The sequence below is a fragment of the Mauremys reevesii genome, linkage group 1 (assembly GCF_016161935.1).
Source record: "Mauremys reevesii isolate NIE-2019 linkage group 1, ASM1616193v1, whole genome shotgun sequence".
Taxonomy (NCBI): Eukaryota; Metazoa; Chordata; order Testudines; family Geoemydidae; genus Mauremys; species Mauremys reevesii.
The window spans coordinates 233,466,912-233,486,813 of NC_052623.1; the positions used below are offsets into that span (position 1 = coordinate 233,466,912).

Here is a 19,902-nt window from a genome sequence, read left to right on the forward strand (position 1 = left end):
TAATCTTCTCTGTCTGGCAACAAAAATGTCTAACACCTATTTAAGGAAGATGGTTCAGGTGCTAATTCCACTTCTAAAAATGAGTCCCATAATGGGATTTGTTTGAGGAGGGGGAGGAAGGGAGAATAATGTTGCTCCACTTGATACCTTAAATCCTTAAGTCAGATTGTGGTTTCCTTGTACACCTGGAGTGAATAGAACAGCTTGACTTCAGTTCTGCTAAAGAAAGATGTACACTAAATAAAACCCAGGATGCAAAATATTAAAAAACTACAGTTTCATACATTAGTCACTTTGGTGATGCCTAAGTTCAGAAAAATCAATCACCATCTCTTTGAATTTAATGACATTCTTTAGGATACTATTAGTAATGCCATAAATCACATTGCCATAAAGTCTGCTCTTACATTTGTAATGTAGGAGTAAGGTATCAGTTCAATGCAAATCAAAGGAACACAGTTACATATGAAAAAAGATCTATACAATTCTTAATAGATTGCCCAAAGATTTTTCTAACACTATCCACTGATGTTATAAAAATGTGCCGCATTATTAGGCTATACCTTCTATTAAAATCCAATAAGAACATCAAGAAGTAAGAAGTTTTGATTAACAACTGTGAAACGGTTGACTTGCAAGATCAGTTCATACCTGTATGACTTTAATAGCAAATGATACAAAATTATGCCTTTGAGGAACTTGAAACCAAATCCTGGAACCCGCAGGCAGGCCAAAAGGGCCTAGCTGCATGCTGGGTGGTGTCACTCTGGCATGGCTGTGTTATGCGTGTGGTAGAAGTCCTCATTCAACCTTCCCCCAGACCTTTACTGCAACTCCATGGCTGAAGCACCCCCTGCGGCTACTGCCGGTCCATAGGAAAAGACTGTCAGTGGATTCCTTGGTTCAAATTCCTGCTCTCCTCCCCCACCTCTGCATGCATTAGGAGCCCAATGGAGCAGAACGGCATGGAAGCAAAAGGTTCCCGAATACCACCCCTATTTGCAGCAGTGGTTCTGTGGAGCTAGGGCCTTCTATGGTCCTGGGGGAGAAGCCCAAAAGTCACTTTGGGCCAACACATATAAGTTCACTTTCTACACATTTTGGCACCATTTATTCCTCCCTAGTACATCCCACATGTCATCTTTTTTCAAAGGCTCGTCATGTGACAGCTCGACCCATCCCCTCAGGTTCTAGAATAGCAACACCACTGCCTACTTTGGCAGTGCACAACTTTATAATAGCAGTGTTATCCCGCAACCTGATAAGCATAAGACTGATGCGCTCTCCTGAAAAACAATGGCTCAGCATGCTTTAAACAAATGACTGATATCTACTTCATTTGCTATTGTCGCCCTGCAAAACACAGCTAGGTCAGAACCTTGCTAGAATCAGAGGTGTCCAGAAGCTCAAGCAACAATGCTGAATCACCACAACAAGCTTCCCAAAGCTCAGATATTTAGAAGATCTGATATGACTGCTGATGCAATATTTCCCCTATTTTGATTCTTTTAATGTCACAGAAAGCAACTGATTATAGTGCTAATTATTATTTCCACGGGAATAACTGATTTAAGATTTATTCCATCGCATGAACAGCTGATGCCTTTTGAATAAGTCGCTCAGTCAATGGTGAATTTGGTCTCAACCCATCACGTTCCATCAGGAGGCATCTGAAGGAGATAAGGGAGAGGGGGAAGGGAAAAAAAGACCTTAAATACAGTGCTCAAAATCATAGCAGCAGGTTTTTCTGTTTCCTGGTTTAGTAGTCATATGTCATCTGAAAATAAGGAATTAGCTGCAGCAAATAGGTTGGTCAACATTTTGGTCACAGGCACTTTAATGAGTTATTCAAGGAAAATCAGCGTAGAAAACAGAACAGCTATGTTTTTAAATGCCCGTATTTATGCTTTGACCACAACCACAAGCAGGACATATACTAAGACAGTGACCTTCCCTTTCCCATTTCTAACTCTCCAACTAATAGTTCCCTGTTTTCACAGCCACGTGACACTGAAAATAGCAAAGCACGAGAACTCTGTGAGGCAGTGTTAAATAATCTTGCTCTCTTCCTGTCAAGATCCTAAAAGCTCCCTTGCTCCAAATCACCTTCTACCACTAACCATCCACTCCTGCTCTGATACCTCATAATCCTTAACCATAACAAACATTTGAAATAAGAGGTCTCATATATAGACAACCCACTCATATTACTTTTAATGTTCCACCCCCAACTAATGTGTGCATGTTGTCTAGTTTTGATCATAAGGGCTTTCTGACAGGGAGATTGAAGAGGAAAATTAATAAAATGAGCAATAATCTCTTTATACCTGGGAGGTTGGAATGATTTTCATTACTTAGAAGCTAGGGGTCTGATTAACACAAGTGTAAATGAGTGGAGAATCAGGACTAACTCCAGTGAAGTCAGTGGAGCTACGCTGGTGTCAGATTAGTAGAAGAGAATCTGGTCTTAAGGCTGCAATTCTTTCTGCTGGTGTGCACAGGTAGCCTCCTTCAATAGGCCTCAATATGGGGAAATAAGTCTGCTACTCTGCTCATGCGAGTAGCTCTTGTGATTTCTACTAAAACCAGACTGCACAATGGAGAGCTGAAATACGGCTCGACAACAAGTAGGCTTGGCAGCATTCCACTTTAACAGATAACTGCAAACATCGATTTCAGCTGACACACTGAAATTGGGGGGAGTGGGGGAGGAAGAATCAATTGGTAACAGTTGGCGCCTGCAGGGATCGGGTGCCACCAGCCCAGTGGCAACGCAGGGAGGCGTCTATAGTTCTGCTCTCATGGGAGTGAGGGAGCAGGTCCAGGACAGCGCAGCTGTACAGGGCTGCCTCAGGGCCAGTGAAAACCCAATCCACAAAGTGTGGGGGGAGGCAACTATCCTGGCAGGGCCAAGCAGAGACCCCCAGCCAGGACTGCGAGGAGGAGGACTAGGAGCCCCTGGCCCTGGGGGAGGCCACTCCACAGCTGAATAGCTCCTGCTAAAATGCAGGGAGTCCTTTGCAGTCCCGCTGTCACATCTGCTCTGCCCTGCCAGGATGGCAGCCTTGCCCTTGCAGGGATCGGGTGTCACTGGTCCTGTGGCCATGCAGGTAGCCCTCTGCAGCTCCACTGTCACGGGTGTGAGGGAGTGGAGCCGTGAGAGTGGAGCAGCAGAAGGCTCCCTGCATTTATGTGGGGCCAGTGACACACTCAGTCTAATCTCTGCAGACAGGTGGTGTTGGGGAGGCTGTGGTCGTGTTGGCCCAGTGGGAGGGGAGGTCACCTCACTGCTGAGCAGCTCCCACACTCCTGACTGACTGGGGCGGTGACGCCTGATCCCCGCAGGTACAAAGTGCGGGAAAGGCTGCAGTCCTGGCCCAGTGGAGCAGAGACCTTCCAGGCAGCACTCTAAGGAGGGGGAGACCACCCTGTTGCTGAACAGCTCCATGCCCAGGCAGGAGCCATTCAGCAGCACAGCAGCCTCCTCCGTGGCCAGGAATGCATCTTCCTCCTCGCACCCCGAGCTGGGGGTCTCTGCTGTGCCCTGCAAGGATCCCAGCCTTCACCACAGGCTCTTGTAGCTGAACTATTGACTGCCACTGAACTGACAACATTGACCAGCCCAGTTTGTAGCAGCTGAACGAAGTTAATATTTGACAATTGCTGCAGATTGTGCCCTAAAAGATTAAATGTAATACTACATAGCTTTAGTTTTGCTAGCATATAATTCTACTTACAATTTACAATGTTTAAAAACATTGACAATTTCTGCTTTCATAAATACTATTTCTATTGATATATATAATGGAATCCAGAAGTCCGTATTTTAGCAAGTGGTACTCACCTGGCCAGGTTCTGATGGGCTTTTGATTTGCAATTTAAAGCAGCATGGATCAAAAGCTGGTTGAAAACATCCCTCTGACAAGAGAAGTCAAAAAAAGGAACATAAGTTAATATTTAGTAATAAATGCTGCAAGTAACAATTGCTTGGTTTCTAGGGGCTAGGTAAACCCATCCAGGAGGAATCTACTTTTACCAACAACATTAAGCAGCTGAGACACAGTACTTATTATTTGTAAATTTGTCTCAATTATCACAAATTTAGAAAAGGAAAACTAAAAAAGAAGTGTAACACATGTTATTGAAAGACAAACAAGCCCTACCCAAATGCAATTAAAAAAAACAAAAAAACTTTCAACCCCTTTACCTGAGCATTGCTGCCTCCTATCTGTAAGACCTGGTAGCGAATTGGATAAAGTAATTCTACTGTCTTGTCATAATTTCCATTGTCAAACTCTACCAAAGCCTGGCAAAGTGGCAACCCCAACTTCGGAGCCAGACCCAGCTGATGGTCTTCACCAGGTGCTCTGCAGAACAGGAAAGGAGTTAACTGCCAATGAGCAGAAGGTCAGACTGCAGAACTTGTACTCTTTAATGCTGCTCTGTCATCTCCTGCAGCATGATACTGTCGGCGCAAGTTAGTTTCACTGAGTTTAAGGAACAGTGCTACATGGAACCAAATCAAACACACACACTGTACATTTTGCTAAATAAATGTGGAGGTTACTTACATTACGGTAACTGTGTTCTTAGAGATGTTTTATCCCTAAGGATGTTGCTCTGCAGGATGTGCATGCGCTTGTGCATGCTCAATCAGAGACTGCAACGTAGTTTGCAGGCCTGCACAGAGCAGTCCCTTGTGTTTTGAATGAGGGTACATAAGGAGGTGCAAGCCGGCTGCCACTCAGTTTCTTCTTGACCATGAAGCCAGAAGATCCACAGCAGCGTGAAAGGAGAGTGGAAAATGGAGCACTCATCAGAACAAAACCTCTCTAAGAACTCAAGTTACTGTAAGGTAAGTAACCACTCCTTCTTTGAGTACATGTCCCTGTGGGTGCTCCATGGTTGAAAACTCCCAAACAGTGACTGAAGTCCAGTACAGTTTGTAGGACTGCATCACCAAAGGTGGTGTCATCTTCAGCAGAGGTAAGACGGCATAATGCTTGGCAAAAGTATGGACAGAAGACCAAATAGCAGTCCTGCAGATTTCTGCTATGGGAACATCCTTCAGTAGAGCTCCAGAAGTGGACTGAGTGCCAGTGGAATGTGCTGTTACTCAGGAAGGAGGCTGCACAGCAGCAGGTCAAGATGCAACCCAAAACCCACTTAGACAGCTTTCGGGTGGAAACTGGTTTGACCTTTCTTCATTTCTATGAATGACACAAATAACCCGGGAGAGGCCCAAAGGTTTTAGTCCTGTCTAGATAGAAGGCAAGGGCTCTTTTGATGTCCAAGGAATGAAGGCTTGATTCCTCCATGGAAGCATATGGTTTTGGGCAGAACATTGGCAGGAGAAGCTCCTGGTTAACATTATATTCAAAGGACACCCTTGGGAGAAAGTGAGGGGGGCATCGTATGAGCCTCTGTCAGGGTACATCTGGCCCACATCCATCCAGGGCTTCTCAGGGTGGGAAAAGACTATCGCTATCGCAGCCAGATTCCTGAAGGGTCTACACAACACGTTTGCTCTGATTTGACACCCAGTTCCACAGTTGAACCTCAGCCTGGTTCTAAATGCCCTAAGGAGAGCCCTCTTTGAACCAATGGCTGTCTGCTCCCTTCCCCACCTCTCCCTCAAAACTTCATTCCTAATTGCCATCACCTCAGCAAGATGAATGGGGGAGCTGGGAGCGCTGATGGCTGACCTACCATACACAACCTTTTGTAAGGACGGAGTTATAAGAGGTGCAGGGATTGGAATAGTGTTAATTCCCTGGATATTGCCAGGTGGACCTCTTGGGCAACCAGCCTCTGAGAAGCCAGTTGTCCAAGTTTGGGAATACCCATATTCCCCAGTGGCAGAGGCAAGTGGCTGCCATTGAAAGAATCCTTGTGAACACCCTCGGGGCTGTGGACAGTCCAAAAGAGACAACTCAATACTGACAGTGATCTGCCCCTATTACAAAACACAGAAAGTGCTTGTGTGAGGGGTGGATGGCTACATGAAAGTAGGTGTCCTGTAGGTTGAGGGCAATGAACCAGTCTCCTGGATCTAAGGATGGGATTATGGTAACTAGTATCACCATTCTGAAGTGTTGTGCTAGGACACAGTTGTTCAAGTTCCTGAGGTCAAGAATTGGTCTCCACGCTATGTCTTTCTTGGGAACAAGGAAGTAACAGGAATAGAACCTTCTTCCAATGAACTCTAATGAACCTGGGTCTATTGCTCCCAGGAGGAGAAGAGAATGAACCTCTTATCTTAGGACTTCCTCATGAGAAGCATCCCTAAAGCGGATGGGGAGGGAGGAGTGGAATGGAAGTGGATAGAGTAACCCACTTTGACAACCTCCAATATCCACTTGTCTGGTAAGCAGTGGGACAGTCGGTCTCCAAAAGGCAGGATAGTCACACAATAACTGATCCGACGGAGTGGGCTGCTTGATGCCTTCAACTAAGGTGTCAAAAGTGCATTTTATAGGGAGGGTCTGGGTGAGAAGTATGGGTGGGTGGCCCCTGTTTTTGTGGTTTCAGCAGTCTTCAGAAGCACTCCTGAGACTTAGGGAAAGTGTGCTGATGGTACTGGAATGATCTCGATCTTTGAGCAGTTTGGGATCTACTAAAGTACCTTTTAGTCACAGGCACATAAATCCCTAGTGACCGCAACATTGCTCTGGAATCTGTGTGTGTATGGAGGGAGTCTGTGTTCACTGAAGCACTTAGGCCCTTTAAACAGCAGGTCTTCCATGTTATTCTGTACTTCTCTCGGAAGACCCAAGGACTGGAGACAGGATGCTCTTCTCATGATCACCACCATGGCCCTGGAGGCTGTCTCAGCCGCAGTAGAGAAGCTGGCAGGAAGTCTTTTGCAATCAACTGTGCTGCAGTGATGAGAGATAAACTGAATCTTTCTGGTCTTGTCACAAGTGCTCAACGAAGTGTGTAAACTTGGAGTACGTGTTAAAGTTGTGTTTTGCCATTCAGGCTTGGTAGCTGGCAATACAAAATTGGAGAGCAGCTGCTGAGTAGCTCTTCCCTCCCAGCAAATCCAGCTGCTTGGATTTCTTGTCATATGGAAAAGGCCTAGAGAAAGATTGACTGCTTCTCTCGTTGGCTGCGTTGACTGGGGTGGGAGTAGTACTCCATTCCTTTTGGTGGGATGTAGTTTGAGGTGATGTGCCTTGAGAACGAGGGGCTACGAGGTTCAAACTCACATACTGATTGTCAGAGCCCTGAGCGCATGGGACCCCAGCAACGCGTTAATGTTGAGAGAATACAGAATCAGTCAACGCAATATTCAGCTGATGTGGCAATTCATGGTGTCGGATGCCATCAGGTGGTCAAGATACATCTATCTAGAACACATCACCGGACATCGGCAATATCAGGAATGATGAGCTGGGGTGCCGATGAGAAGCGCAGTTGGGAAAGTAACTGAAATACTTCCCTGATGGATTGCATCTTCTAATGGACAACCTATTCTATATTCTCAATTATTGAGGGGCAATCTTCACTTACTGATATATTTGCTTTCCACAATCAACTCTCTATATAACTTTTCATGAGTGATGTACCCGAATATTTGGATGCTAATATCTAAATTGTATCTTAAGTTTATTAATCTTATTTGGGTTATTGCTGATTATGTACTATATACTTTTAAACCAACCCTTTGTACTTTTGGATAATTTAAGCACTATACTCAGATGTACAGACATTCTTTTCTAAACCTATGTATTATATAATTTTAGCATTAGCTTTAATAAAATTTCTTATCTGCCCTCTTACACGTTAATAGGATTGTGGCAGATGTTTGCCATAGGGTGTATACGGGCGATAACAATGCTTCATTGATGGGTAAGTTAATATTCATGATGTCCACCAAGGAATGTTTCAACTCCTGGACTTCCTCAAATGGGATTTGAAGAGAATCCACTAGCCTCTTCATGAAGTCCTGAAAGGCTTTGAAATCACCAGTGTAGGACTGCAGTGGTGGCATTACTGCCTCATCCAGAGCTGACCTTACAGACCTGAAACTCTTCTCCTTGACCTGAAACTCTTCTCTTCCTGTATATCATCTGGTACCCGAGAAATGCACAATACCATGATGTGCAGTACAAGAGGACAGTCTGCAGGTACAATACCAATGACTTTTTCTCAGGTATCCAATAGTACTGATCATTGTAGGGATCCTCTGAGTCACAGCAACCCCACTGGGAAGGGGGATAAGGGAAGGGACCCCAAAGAAAACCATAGTCACTGAGCCTATGGTATTTGGTAGTACCCTAGAATCCTCTTCATGAAATCAAGTATCAGAGGGGTAGCCGTGTTAGTCTGGATCTGTAAAAGCAATAAATCTTCATGAAAGGGACTCATGGGAGTAGGATAGTACGGTACCAGGATAACATCCTGTACCGAGATCTCTGAGTCCAATGAATCCTCCTCTGAGCTAAAGGGGGGTGGGGTGGGGTGGCTCTCTATTGTCCTAACCAGGCTGGAGACTTAAGCAAGTCTCAGCTTGCAGCTGTCAGGGTGGTACTGGAGAGGTGGCTCTAATAAATCAACTCAGTACTGGAGACTCAGGCTCATGAGAGATTATGAAATCCTCTGAAGAAAGGAACCTGGAAGGAGGTGGAGGTCTCTGATAGCTTCAGACAAGGTGTGTGTCGGTACTGGAGGTGGAAATGCCAACTAGTGAGCCAGAGGCTGTTGCAGTGCGGAGGTGGTTGTACAGTCATCTCCCACCTCAGATGTACACTGAGCTGCTGGTGCTGGGGCATAGATACCTTGCAGTGCTGCTATACACACAGGACTGTCAGGTGGTGCCACTCTGGTGGTTACTCTGGTGGCAGGTATGTTGTCCAAGTGCGGCTTCTTCCACAGCACCAATCCCTCCGTTCCGGACCCAGTCGGTGCCTCTACTGTATCCTTATAGTGACAAGAGGTCTCCTGAGGGAGGGTTTAATGGTTTATACCTCTCCAAGCAGGGAAAAGGAGTATGTTTCTTCTTTCGAGTTTTATTCTCTGGGGCCATAAACAAGACTACAATGGAGACCAAGGCGACCTGTAACATAGAGGCCAAAGCACGAGTTGGAGAGAGCAGACCTCTCCAGAGTTAGATCATGTTCCATTAACATCTTGCATCCGAAGAAGTGGGTATTCACCCACGAAAGCTCATGCTCCAAAACATCTGTTAGTCTATAAGGTGTCACAGGATTCTTTGCTGCGTTCCATTAACAGGAACTTAAGTCTAGTCTCCCTGTCTTTTTTGACTCTACCGTTTAAACCCAGACAAACCTTGCATTTAGAAGGATCCTGGGAGTCCTCCAAACACCACAGGCAACTTGAGTGTCCATCACTATGGGGAAAGGATCAATGGCAGGTCTGACAGGGCTTAAAACCTGGGGGTTGGGCGTAATAAGTTGTGCTGTGGCACAAAAGAAAGGTCCATAAAGAGGAGAAGTCAGGAAGCCCTCCTTGCCCCTGCAAGCACAAACGTGCTAAATAAAATAAAGAGTAACCAAATGAAACTAAATAGAGAAACTATAAAATAATGAAGTAAATAAGAAATTAAACATTCCCAAGGTGAAAGGCAGGAAACTGAATGCTGCGGACAGCAGAACACTCCATCTTGGGTTGCAGGTGGTTTAGAAGGAACTACGTGACAGTGGCCTCAAATCTCCTTATATGCTCTCATTCAAAGCACGAGACACTGCACTGCGCAGGCACTGGCCCATAGACACTACTTTGCAGTCTCTGATCAAGAGTGCCGGGGAGCGCACGTATCCTTTACTGAAAATCCAGAAGAACCTTATTTGCTGTAACTTTAAGAATTTAGAAATCTTAAGTATTTTAAGTGGACAAGTGAAAACATCCTTTCCATAACCTCTTTTGACCTGAGTAATTAGCCAATCATCAGGGGCCTTGCAGGATCTTTCCATTCAGAGGAGATATAGATGATAAATAAAGCTAAGATTTAGACAGGGGCATTTTTAGTAAAAGTCATGGACAGGGCACGGGCAATAAACAAAAAAATAGGGCCCGTTACCTGTCCCTTTTACTATAAATATCCCTGACTGAATCTTAGCTGCTCTGGGGGCCCCCGGGCACCGCTTCCCTGTGGCTCCAGGAGTGCTGCTGGCCCTGGGGTGCCCCAGCAGCTGGTCCCAGGGCCGCCCCTGCAGGGGTCAGCCGTGCTGGCCACTGCAGCTGCAAAAGTCATGGAGATCCCGGAAAGTCACAGAATCTGTGACTTCCGTGACCTGCAGGACAGACTTGCAGCCTTAATGATAAAGTCAGATATTTCTTGATGCAAACCTGTTTATTAACAAGAATGTACACAGAGTCCTGTTTCCCTCAACACAATAGGAAATGAACATATAACAGAAGCCATTTTTTTTGCTCCATATTCCCAACCTCTTTTTCCAGCCAACCCAGCACTCTACCCAGAAAGCACTCTCAGATTTTTCTCAGAGTCATGCTACAAATGCTTTTCTGGATGTCCTTGGCTTTTTGATTGTGTTCTCTGTGAGTGCGCCACTCACACCCACCCACCAACCAATATCCAGCAAACCTTTGCATCCACAAAGCTAAATTTCTGACCAGGTTTGCTTATGGCCTGTGATTTGGGCAATGGCTCCTGTTGTTTTAGTTATCTTATTCCAAAAGGAGCCTAACTAATTCTTACATTATCCTGAATAAAAGGCAGGTTTTACACCCAGCAACTTCAACAGATTTCACCCCACCCCAGCACAACACAATAAAGAATTTTGTTTGCACACTGATCCACCCAAGAGAGGGGAAAGAGTCAACTGGTTAATGACCCAGTAGAACAGATTATTCATTAATCCAGTTTATTACCAATTCCCAGTGTAAAACAAAGGGAAACGAAATTAAGCTGTGCCTGTCTGTCTGTCTTATGGAATATAGGTTTCTGTTTAAAAATTTAATTTGTATAGTTATCTATTGTCAGCTAAAGCATTTTCTTAGCTTTAGATTTGTTAGTATATGACCATTAGAAATCTTTATAACTAAATAAAACAGCTTAACCCTGCGGAAATGGAATGCTAAATTTATGCTACTGAATTTGATGAAGGAGCTAACAACAAATAGCTGAGAGACAGTACTCCTAAACTACTTGGAATGTCAGCTACTTGGCCCAGGACTCTCTTTTTGTTTTGTTTTTGTACAGCGCCTAATACAGCAGGGTCCTGTTTCATGACTAGGGGTTCTAGGCACTATAATACAAATGAATAATGATAAAGAGGCACACTAAGTTTATGAAAACTCACAAGGTAAAAATGTATATGCAATGTACAGCTGCAAGCAAAGATAATATACAAATATATCTTTAAAATCTTCGAACTCTTCTCATGTCTATAATAGAAAGTCTTGAAAATATAGAGCAGGCTGTTGGTTGCTTAGAATTTTATGGTTACCCTAAACAAATACAAATAGTTTCTAAAATAGGTAATGTAACTTAAATTCTTGACATGAGTAACTAGTCCAGTTTAATACATATTGGCTTAGTAAACATCAAGTTTAACTGGATATTTAGTTTTTCAAATATGCCTATTCATATCAAGATATGCTTTATAATGTAAATAAAGTAAAATAAGTTTTATAATGGTTCAAACTACTGCAATGCACAGCAATTACAACAATGACAATGTTACAATAAAAGATGTAAACAAGCAGAGGAAAGTACTGTAGCACTGGGTGAAGGGTTAGCAATACTAAGTGTAAACTCATTAAATGTTCTACAAAATATCCATCCACTAAAGGTTAAGTTCTACAGCTCATACAGTAGCTATAGAAAAGAAAAAAAGTCCATCATGATCTGCTAGTAGTAGGCAAACCAGATTATGCGGTTTTTCAACTGTACATTTCTCACATTTTCTTCTTGATCTCTTAAAGCCTCAGTGGATCATATTCACTGAATGTGAATCAGAGTTGTTCTGCAACTTCATGTCCAAAACAAAATCCGTCACACTTGATATTAAGGTTCCATTTCTAAAAAGGGTAGCAGGCATTACTCTTTTTTTGGAAGACTGTTAGTCAGGGGCGGCTCTAGCGTTTTGGCCGCCCCAAGCAGTCATGCGCGGGAGGCGCCCCAGAGCCGCGGGAGCAGCGGATCTCCCGCGGGCATGACTGCGGAGGGTCCGCTGGTCCCGCGTGGCTCGGCTGTACCCCCGCGGCTGCGGACGGTTCGCGGACGCGGCGGCTCCGCTTGAGCTGCCGCAGTCATGCCTGCGGGAGGTCCAGCCGAGCCGCGGGACGAGCGCCCCCTCCGCAGTCATGCCTGCGGCAGGTCCGGTCATCCCGGGGCTCCCCCTCGGCCGCAGGGGACGCCCCCTAGATTTGGCCGCCCTAGGCACCAGCTTGTTTTGCTGGTGCCTAGAGCCGCCCCTGCTGTTAGTGAATCCAAGAGTTCAATACGTTGCTTATAACCATGACTCATCTAAAACACTTTCTATTGTGCTTATAATCATCTTTAACACACAACTCTGTAACATGCTTTTAACATCATTTAATCACATAGTAACCTTTTATACACCATTTATAAATGGAACCGTAATATAAAGGCCCTGCTATCATTTTTCTAATGCTATGTATAAACCATCTCTATTTTTAGTAAGCTGGGTGTAAGGTGGGGAGGGTTGTTTTTTTTCTCCCTCCAGAATACTCTACTCTTCTGCAAACTGAAAGACAAATCACATGCTCTCCCTTTCTTTTGTAAGTGAAAACAGCTGCCATTGTAGGTGGCTACCTATTTGCTAACCCTGTTCATTTCAAAGTGTTCTGAGGTACCTTTATGCCACAAATGTCTTGCATCTGCCCCCAAAAGGTAAGAAGTAAAAAGCTCCAATTGGCTCAGATTGTACACTGAAGAATGAAGGGAAATCACTTTCACCCACTGAAAATTTGTGTATATAAAACAAAATCGGGAAAAATCTAAGAGTGGATTGTCATTCTCATACTGCCTGTGATGGTAATCAATAGCAAAATAAGAGCAAGAAATATTTTTTTTCATACATAAACAAGGATGTGATAAATATTTTTCTATTTTGATGAAATACAAAAATATTAAAATTAGTATTGAAGAACCAAACTGCCAAATCTTAGCAAAATTATTTTGGCAGCAGTTTAAACTATATTTCACGTTAAAATGATGATTTGTTGTATACCTATAGCAAATATAGGATTATCAATATGGACACTTTATAGATATCTGGAAATGAATACAGAACAATGTTTTAAATTGATGCAGCAGAGCAAAAAGGGCCCTTATAGGTAGTTGGCTTATTTTGTAAAGTTTGCTCACTACTTTACAAGAGAAATGCCTCTGTTCAGCAATGAACACTTACATCCCTAAAAGCAGCAAAGAGTTCTGTGGCACCTTATAGACTGACAGACGTATTGGAGCATGAGCTTTCGTGGGTGAATACCCTCTTCGTCTGTCAGTGTATAAGGTGCCACAGAACTCTTTGCTGCTTTTACATATCCAGACTAACACGGCTACCCCTCTGATACCTTACATCCCTAGAATACATCCATTGTAAGGAAAACCAACCATGTTTACAGGTTAAGATGCCACAACCACTCAAAGCAAAAAACCTACACTGCTGGGATGAGGATGCTGTTCTCTGACAAGATTAAAAACACACTCTAGACAATTACACACACTCACAATAAAAAGTAACTATTAGGAAATCCTTATTGTATAACTTCAGAGACAACACCTTGATGAAACCAGAGTTCAAGTTATAACAGCCTAAAACAGAAAAAATATTATGGTACCTAGCAAACTGGAAGTATTTAATTATAATACTAATAAACCTTGTAATGGGAAAATATTTATTCAGAACATCGTTTTAATTCACTTGCTTACTTTGTAAGTTCCTGAAGAGTTGTTAAGAGCTCATTGGTGGTTTTGTGGTCTTTGGCCCCTAGCGAAGACATGAGAATGTGGACATCATTGAAAAACAGAATATGATCTTTGGAGTGTTTCTTTGTGAGTTGGATAACTTCATTCCACCTGTCTCCTATCTTTACACCTAGGAGTAAAATACGTGATTTAAAATAAGACTCACTGCAAAGCAATTTCTTGAGCATATATTTCCAGTTCCATTCAGCCTTGTAAGCTTTAAAAACCACCTCTCAAGGCAGCAGACTTTGTAAACTACCACTCAGTGTCGTATCTCCCACTTTTGAGCAAGTACTTTATTGCTTATCTCCAAAAACACCTTCGGTCACTGATATCCTGGACCCCTTTAGATAAGGTTCATGGGATAGATGACTTCCCCCGAACACAGATGAAGGAGGATAATGCCCACAGTTGTCATTCTGGATCTGTCTGTGGCATCTGATTACTAATACTGGACTTAAGTGCAAGAGTGTAATAAGAAAAGCCAAAGAGGAGTTTGAAGAACGGCTAGCCAAAAACTCCAAAGGTAATAACAAAATGTTTTTTAAGTACATCAGAAGCAGGAAGCCTGCTAAACAACCAGTGGGGCCCCTTGACGATGAAAATACAAAAGGAGCGCTTAAAGATGATAAAGTCATTGCGGAGAAACTAAATGGATTCTTTGCTTCAGTCTTCATGGCTGAGGATGTTAGGGAGATTCCCAAACCTGAGCTGGCTTTTGTAGGTGACAAATCTGAGGAACTGTCACAGATTGAAGTATCACTAGAGGAGGTTTTGGAATTAATTGATAAACTCAACATTAACAAGTCACCGGGACCAGATGGCATTCACCCAAGAGTTCTGAAAGAACTCAAATGTGAAGTTGCAGAACTATTAACTAAGGTTTGTAACCTGTCCTTTAAATCGGCTTTGGTACCCAATGACTGGAAGTTAGCTAATGTAACGCCAATATTTAAAAAGGGCTCTAGGGGTGATCCCGGAAATTACAGACCGGTAAGTCTAACGTCGGTACCGGGCAAATTAGTTGAAACAACAGTAAAGAATAAAATTGTCAGACACATAGAAAAACATAAACTCTTGAGCAATAGTCAACATGGTTTCTGTAAAGGGAAATCGTGTCTTACTAATCTATTAGAGTTCTTTGAAGGGGTCAACAAACATGTGGACAAGGGGGATCCGGTGGACATAGTGTACTTAGATTTCCAGAAAGCCTTTGACAAGGTCCCTCACCAAAGGCTCTTACGTGAATTAAGCTGTCATGGGATAAAAGGAAAGGTCCTTTCATGGATTGAGAACTGGTTAAAGGACAGGGAACAAAGGGTAGGAATTAATGGTAAATTCTCAGAATGGAGAGGGGTAACTAGTGGTGTTTCCCAAGGGTCAGTCCTAGGACCAATCCTATTCAATTTATTCATAAATGATCTGGAGAAAGGGGTAAACAGTGAGGTGGCAAAGTTTGCAGATGATACTAAACTACTCAAGATAGTTAAGACCAAAGCAGATTGTGAAGAACTTCAAAAAGATCTCACAAAACTAACTGATTGGGCAACAAAATGGCAAATGAAATTTAATGTGGATAAATGTAAAGTAATGCACATTGGAAAAAATAACCCCAACTATACATACAACATGATGGGGGCTAATTTAGCTACAATGAGTCAGGAAAAAGATCTTGGAGTTATCGTGGATCGTTCTCTGAAGATGTCCACGCAGTGTGCAGAGGCGGTCAAAAAAGCAAACAGGATGTTAGGAATCATTAAAAAGGGGATAGAGAATAAGACTGAGAATATATTATTGCCCTTATATAAATCCATGGTATGCCCACATCTCGAATACTGTGTACAGATGTGGTCTCCTCACCTCAAAAAAGATATTCTAGCACTAGAAAAGGTTCAGAAAAGAGCAACTAAAATGATTAGGGGTTTAGAGAGGGTCCCATATGAGGAAAGATTAAAGAGGCTAGGACTCTTCAGTTTGGAAAAGACAAGGGGGGACATGATAGAGGTATATAAAATCATGAGTGATGTTGAGAAAGTGGATAAGGAAAAGTTATTTACTTATTCCCATAATACAAGAACTAGGGGGTCACCAAATGAAATTAACAGGCAGCAGGTTTAAAACAAATAAAAGGAAGTTCTTCTTCACGCAGCGCACAGTCAACTTGTGGAACTCCTTACCTGAGGAGGTTGTGAAGGCTAGGACTATAACAATGTTTAAAAGGGGACTGGATAAATTCATGGTGGCTAAGTCCATAAATGGCTATTAGCCAGGATGGGTAAGAATGGTGTCCCTAGCCTCTGTTCGTCAGAGGATGGAGATGGATGGCAGGAGAGAGATCACTTGATCATTGCCTGTTAGGTTCACTCCCTCAGGGGCACCTGGCATTGGCCACTGTCGGTAGACAGATACTGGGCTAGATGGACCTTTGGTCTGACCCGGTACGGCCTTTCTTATGTTCTTATGACTGCATATATAAATATGTGCAGCATGACTGGCTGTAGCAGAGTTCTGTGAAAATTATTATTTACAATTTAGGAACTAGTATTTTTTTCTGGAACTCTAACTTCATCTTCACTTTAGAAAGTAAAAAGTCTGCTGGCTGTATATTTAGTCTCATGGAACTGTTAGAATTATACAATACCTATAGTGGACTACTTATTTCAAATATCAAAATTAAGAACTAAATATTAGTGTTGGCTTGATATTGACTATAACAGCAGCCAACAGCTGTTTAACAATTTATGTGTATGACCTTTTAAACTGAGGCTGAAAAACAGATCTCTGGGGACAGAGAAAGTGAAATTTGCCAAAAAAGAAAAATGTGATCTATGTTAACTTAATTGAATGGAATTCTGTACTCACAGGAAAGTAATAAACTCTAGAGAAAAATAATGGTAATGCATGTTAATAGAAACTTAAAACTCAGCTCCCAAGAACAGCAGCTCTTTCAAATATTTATTCTCTAAAATAACCCACTGCTCAGAGTTGCTCTATATATTTTTGTAAATCTTCTTCTGCATGTTGGAGCATGAGGAGGAGTTTTATCTTACTATTTTAAGAAGACCAAGTAGAACTGAAGCAAAAACTAACAGTTCTTTACCTTCCAACTGAAGCCGGTACAGCATGGAGCAGTTATCTACTACATCTAGCATACTTCCACTTGACATGCATCTGGGAGCAATCTGCAATCAGAAACATTCTTAAACTGCATTACCTATATTTAGGTGGGAAGTTAATTTGAGAGTCAAACTTACTATGACCATTCAAAATTAATTTTGTCTCTTTACTCTTCCAGATAGAGCTATTTTGCAACATAGCTAATCACATTTTTCAGATATACAATCCAGAAATAATATTCATATTATTTTCTCTCTGTTGTTTTCCCATTTATAAAATCAAATACAGTGAGTGTGAAAACTGCTTTTTCCTATGAGCTTTGCTCTCCCAAAATGGAGCCATAAATTCAACTATTCTTTGCAACAGTTACTAGGTAGGACAAGATATTTTTGTAAAGTTTAACACCAAAACAGGCATGGCAATACTTGTTATGCTGACTCCTAGTTAATTTACTGTGAATTATTTTAGAAAAATTCCTCTAAAGTTCAAGCAGGAGAGAACTTTAACAAGTCACCTAAAAAGGAAAAGACATGGCAAAGGAAGTTGAAGCCAAACTAGTAACTAGCTTGGTAGTTAATCTGTGAGATCCAGTCTTAGTCATGATGCCTTAGACCTATGAAAAAACTATTTTACAAAATGTTAAACTTTTACAAATTATCTATATTTTTTTCTGGTGCCCCCAGGGCCTCTTCATAGCAACTAAGACAACCTGACTAAAAATAACAGGATATGAAAGTAGTACCAATAAAAATAATTGGAAAACACTAAAAAAATTAGTAGTTTCTAAAATGTGGTCTGAACGAAATATAAATATGATGGTGTGATATAAAGGGTTTTTTTTGACACTGGTTTAGGATGACCTGCATAACTCACATGTAATTTTCCCAGTGGAGTTGAATAATTGCTCTATAATGCCAATTAAACACTTAAAAATAAAACCAGAAAATGGTATCACACCTTTATATATTTTGTGTCATATGAATAATGAGGCAGGTGCATCCCCTCTCATTGGAACGTCTTTTCATTAAAACAAAATTGATTTATACTCACATGATTGTCATAAATTGTCAAAGCTGCTTCATAATCACCCTGTAAAAGCAAAGGAGGCTTGTGTGATGACCTTTAGGATACAGTGTCCATAAGTGAGTGGTAGAGTTCAATAATAACAGATTTTTATAAGAATATCAGCGATCCCATCAATAAATGTCAATAGGGGCATATCTAATCTCGGTATCTGAAAAAAGAGCTCCCCAAATCATCCTGCATAAAAACATAGTACGTATTGCAACCCAATACACTTGATAGAAATATGATTGTAAAGGGTTTCAATAGATCTGAAATACTTTTAATAGGGAGAATTTAACAACATAAAATCTCTGATTCTTTAACGTAATGTCCCTATTGGTCAGTCTCAGGTAATTTTTGCAAACTCCAGCCCCTTACGTTCTTTTTGCTGGCAAAATCTGTATTGAATTCAATGGAAATTTTGTATATGCAAAGACTACAGAACTGGGTTCATCTTTCTATTACAAAATGAGTGAATTTGCTTTTAATGTAATATTTAATTGTCGCATCTCAGTAATTTCTCTACATTCCCATACAGATTATTTTAGATTTTTTCCTTCTAAATATCACTTTTGAAAACACTTTAGTAAAGCACCAAACACCACAAATTATACTGCAGTATATTCATAAATACATCCAAATATTAAGAAGGGAAGAAAGCAGTCCATACCCTTTTGGTCAGGACTGCCTGCTAATATGAGAATATTCATCCACCTGGAGCATATAGCATACAGATGTAGAAGTGTGCTCCTACCTTTTCAATGAAATACAAAGCCCAGTGCCAGTAATTATGGCAAGCAAGCATGTCACAGTCCTGAGAAAAGAGATAAAATATTTTACTTCCAATATAAACTCATATTCCAGCTGATTTTATATGGCACTCTTCTCCTGCAATAAATCGGAGGGCATAATAGATCAGTGGATATTGGAACCAAGGAGCATACATGGTTGTTCCACTCTGAAAGCTAACTATGGAACCCTCTTATTCAATACACTTGCTCCTTGTGGGTAGAGAGACACAAATATGGAATCCCACAATTCAAGTTCTACAGAGCCACTTTTCAGACTCTACCTCATTCTGCAACACCTTTATTGGAAAACCTCCAAACTGACAGGACTAACTTCACACCTTTCTGTCCAGCCACAAGCTGACAGCATAAGGTCAAATACTCCTCGCCATCACACTGGCACAAACCCATTGGAAACAGCAGGCTTCCACCAGTGTAACAGCCAAGAATCTGCGTCAACAATACATTTGTGACAACTCAAATGAGCACAAAAATCACAAAGACTCTAAACCCCCCTATTCCTGCATAGTGGAGGGGTTAAAATTCATCTTATCACAAGAAGGACAATGTGCTCATTTAAGTGGTGACCACTGCAATATGAACCTCTGAGAAGCACAAGCGTTCTCAGTATGTCAACATTTTATGATATTTAAATAAGCCAGTAGTTTATCATCACTTGTTTAATATTAAGCTGCAAAAGGACTACTGAGTCAGGTGGTTACGCATCTGACATAAAAATGACATTACCAAACTCGACCTATACAATAATCTGTCTCAAATGTCATGCAGGTAAGATTATTGGGTCCCCCACCATGAATAAAACACAACTGCTTAGTGCTGCCAATTATGAGTGTCATACAAAATTAAACCGTAATTGCCCAAGGCAGTGCAGTCCTGTGGGCTGCTCTAATTCAGAGGAAGGAAAAAAAGGGCAAACTGCTTTATTTCATTAGTGGATCAGTTTGGGTGAAGAGAATAAAACAATAAAATACAGAGCAAAGCAGCTCC

The 19,902-nt window shown here is 41.9% G+C and overlaps 1 protein-coding gene across 8 annotated transcripts in view; it reads right to left on the reverse strand.

Moving 5' to 3' along the window:
- Positions 1 to 319: 319 nt before the first annotated feature.
- Positions 320 to 19,902, reverse strand: part of TTC38 (tetratricopeptide repeat domain 38) — a 50,331-nt gene continuing 30,748 nt past the window's right edge. For all 8 annotated transcript variants that reach the window (XM_039520149.1, XM_039520151.1, XM_039520152.1 and 5 more), the window contains 7 exons: positions 18,861 to 18,920; positions 18,092 to 18,130; positions 17,025 to 17,106; positions 13,889 to 14,054; positions 4,208 to 4,367; positions 3,845 to 3,918; positions 320 to 1,670 (listed from right to left, as the gene is read on the reverse strand). In XM_039520149.1, coding sequence (XP_039376083.1) covers positions 1,577 to 1,670; positions 3,845 to 3,918; positions 4,208 to 4,367; positions 13,889 to 14,054; positions 17,025 to 17,106; positions 18,092 to 18,130; positions 18,861 to 18,920 — 675 coding nt within the window. In that variant the 3' untranslated portion in view covers positions 320 to 1,576. The remainder of the gene's footprint in view (positions 1,671 to 3,844; positions 3,919 to 4,207; positions 4,368 to 13,888; positions 14,055 to 17,024; positions 17,107 to 18,091; positions 18,131 to 18,860; positions 18,921 to 19,902) is intronic.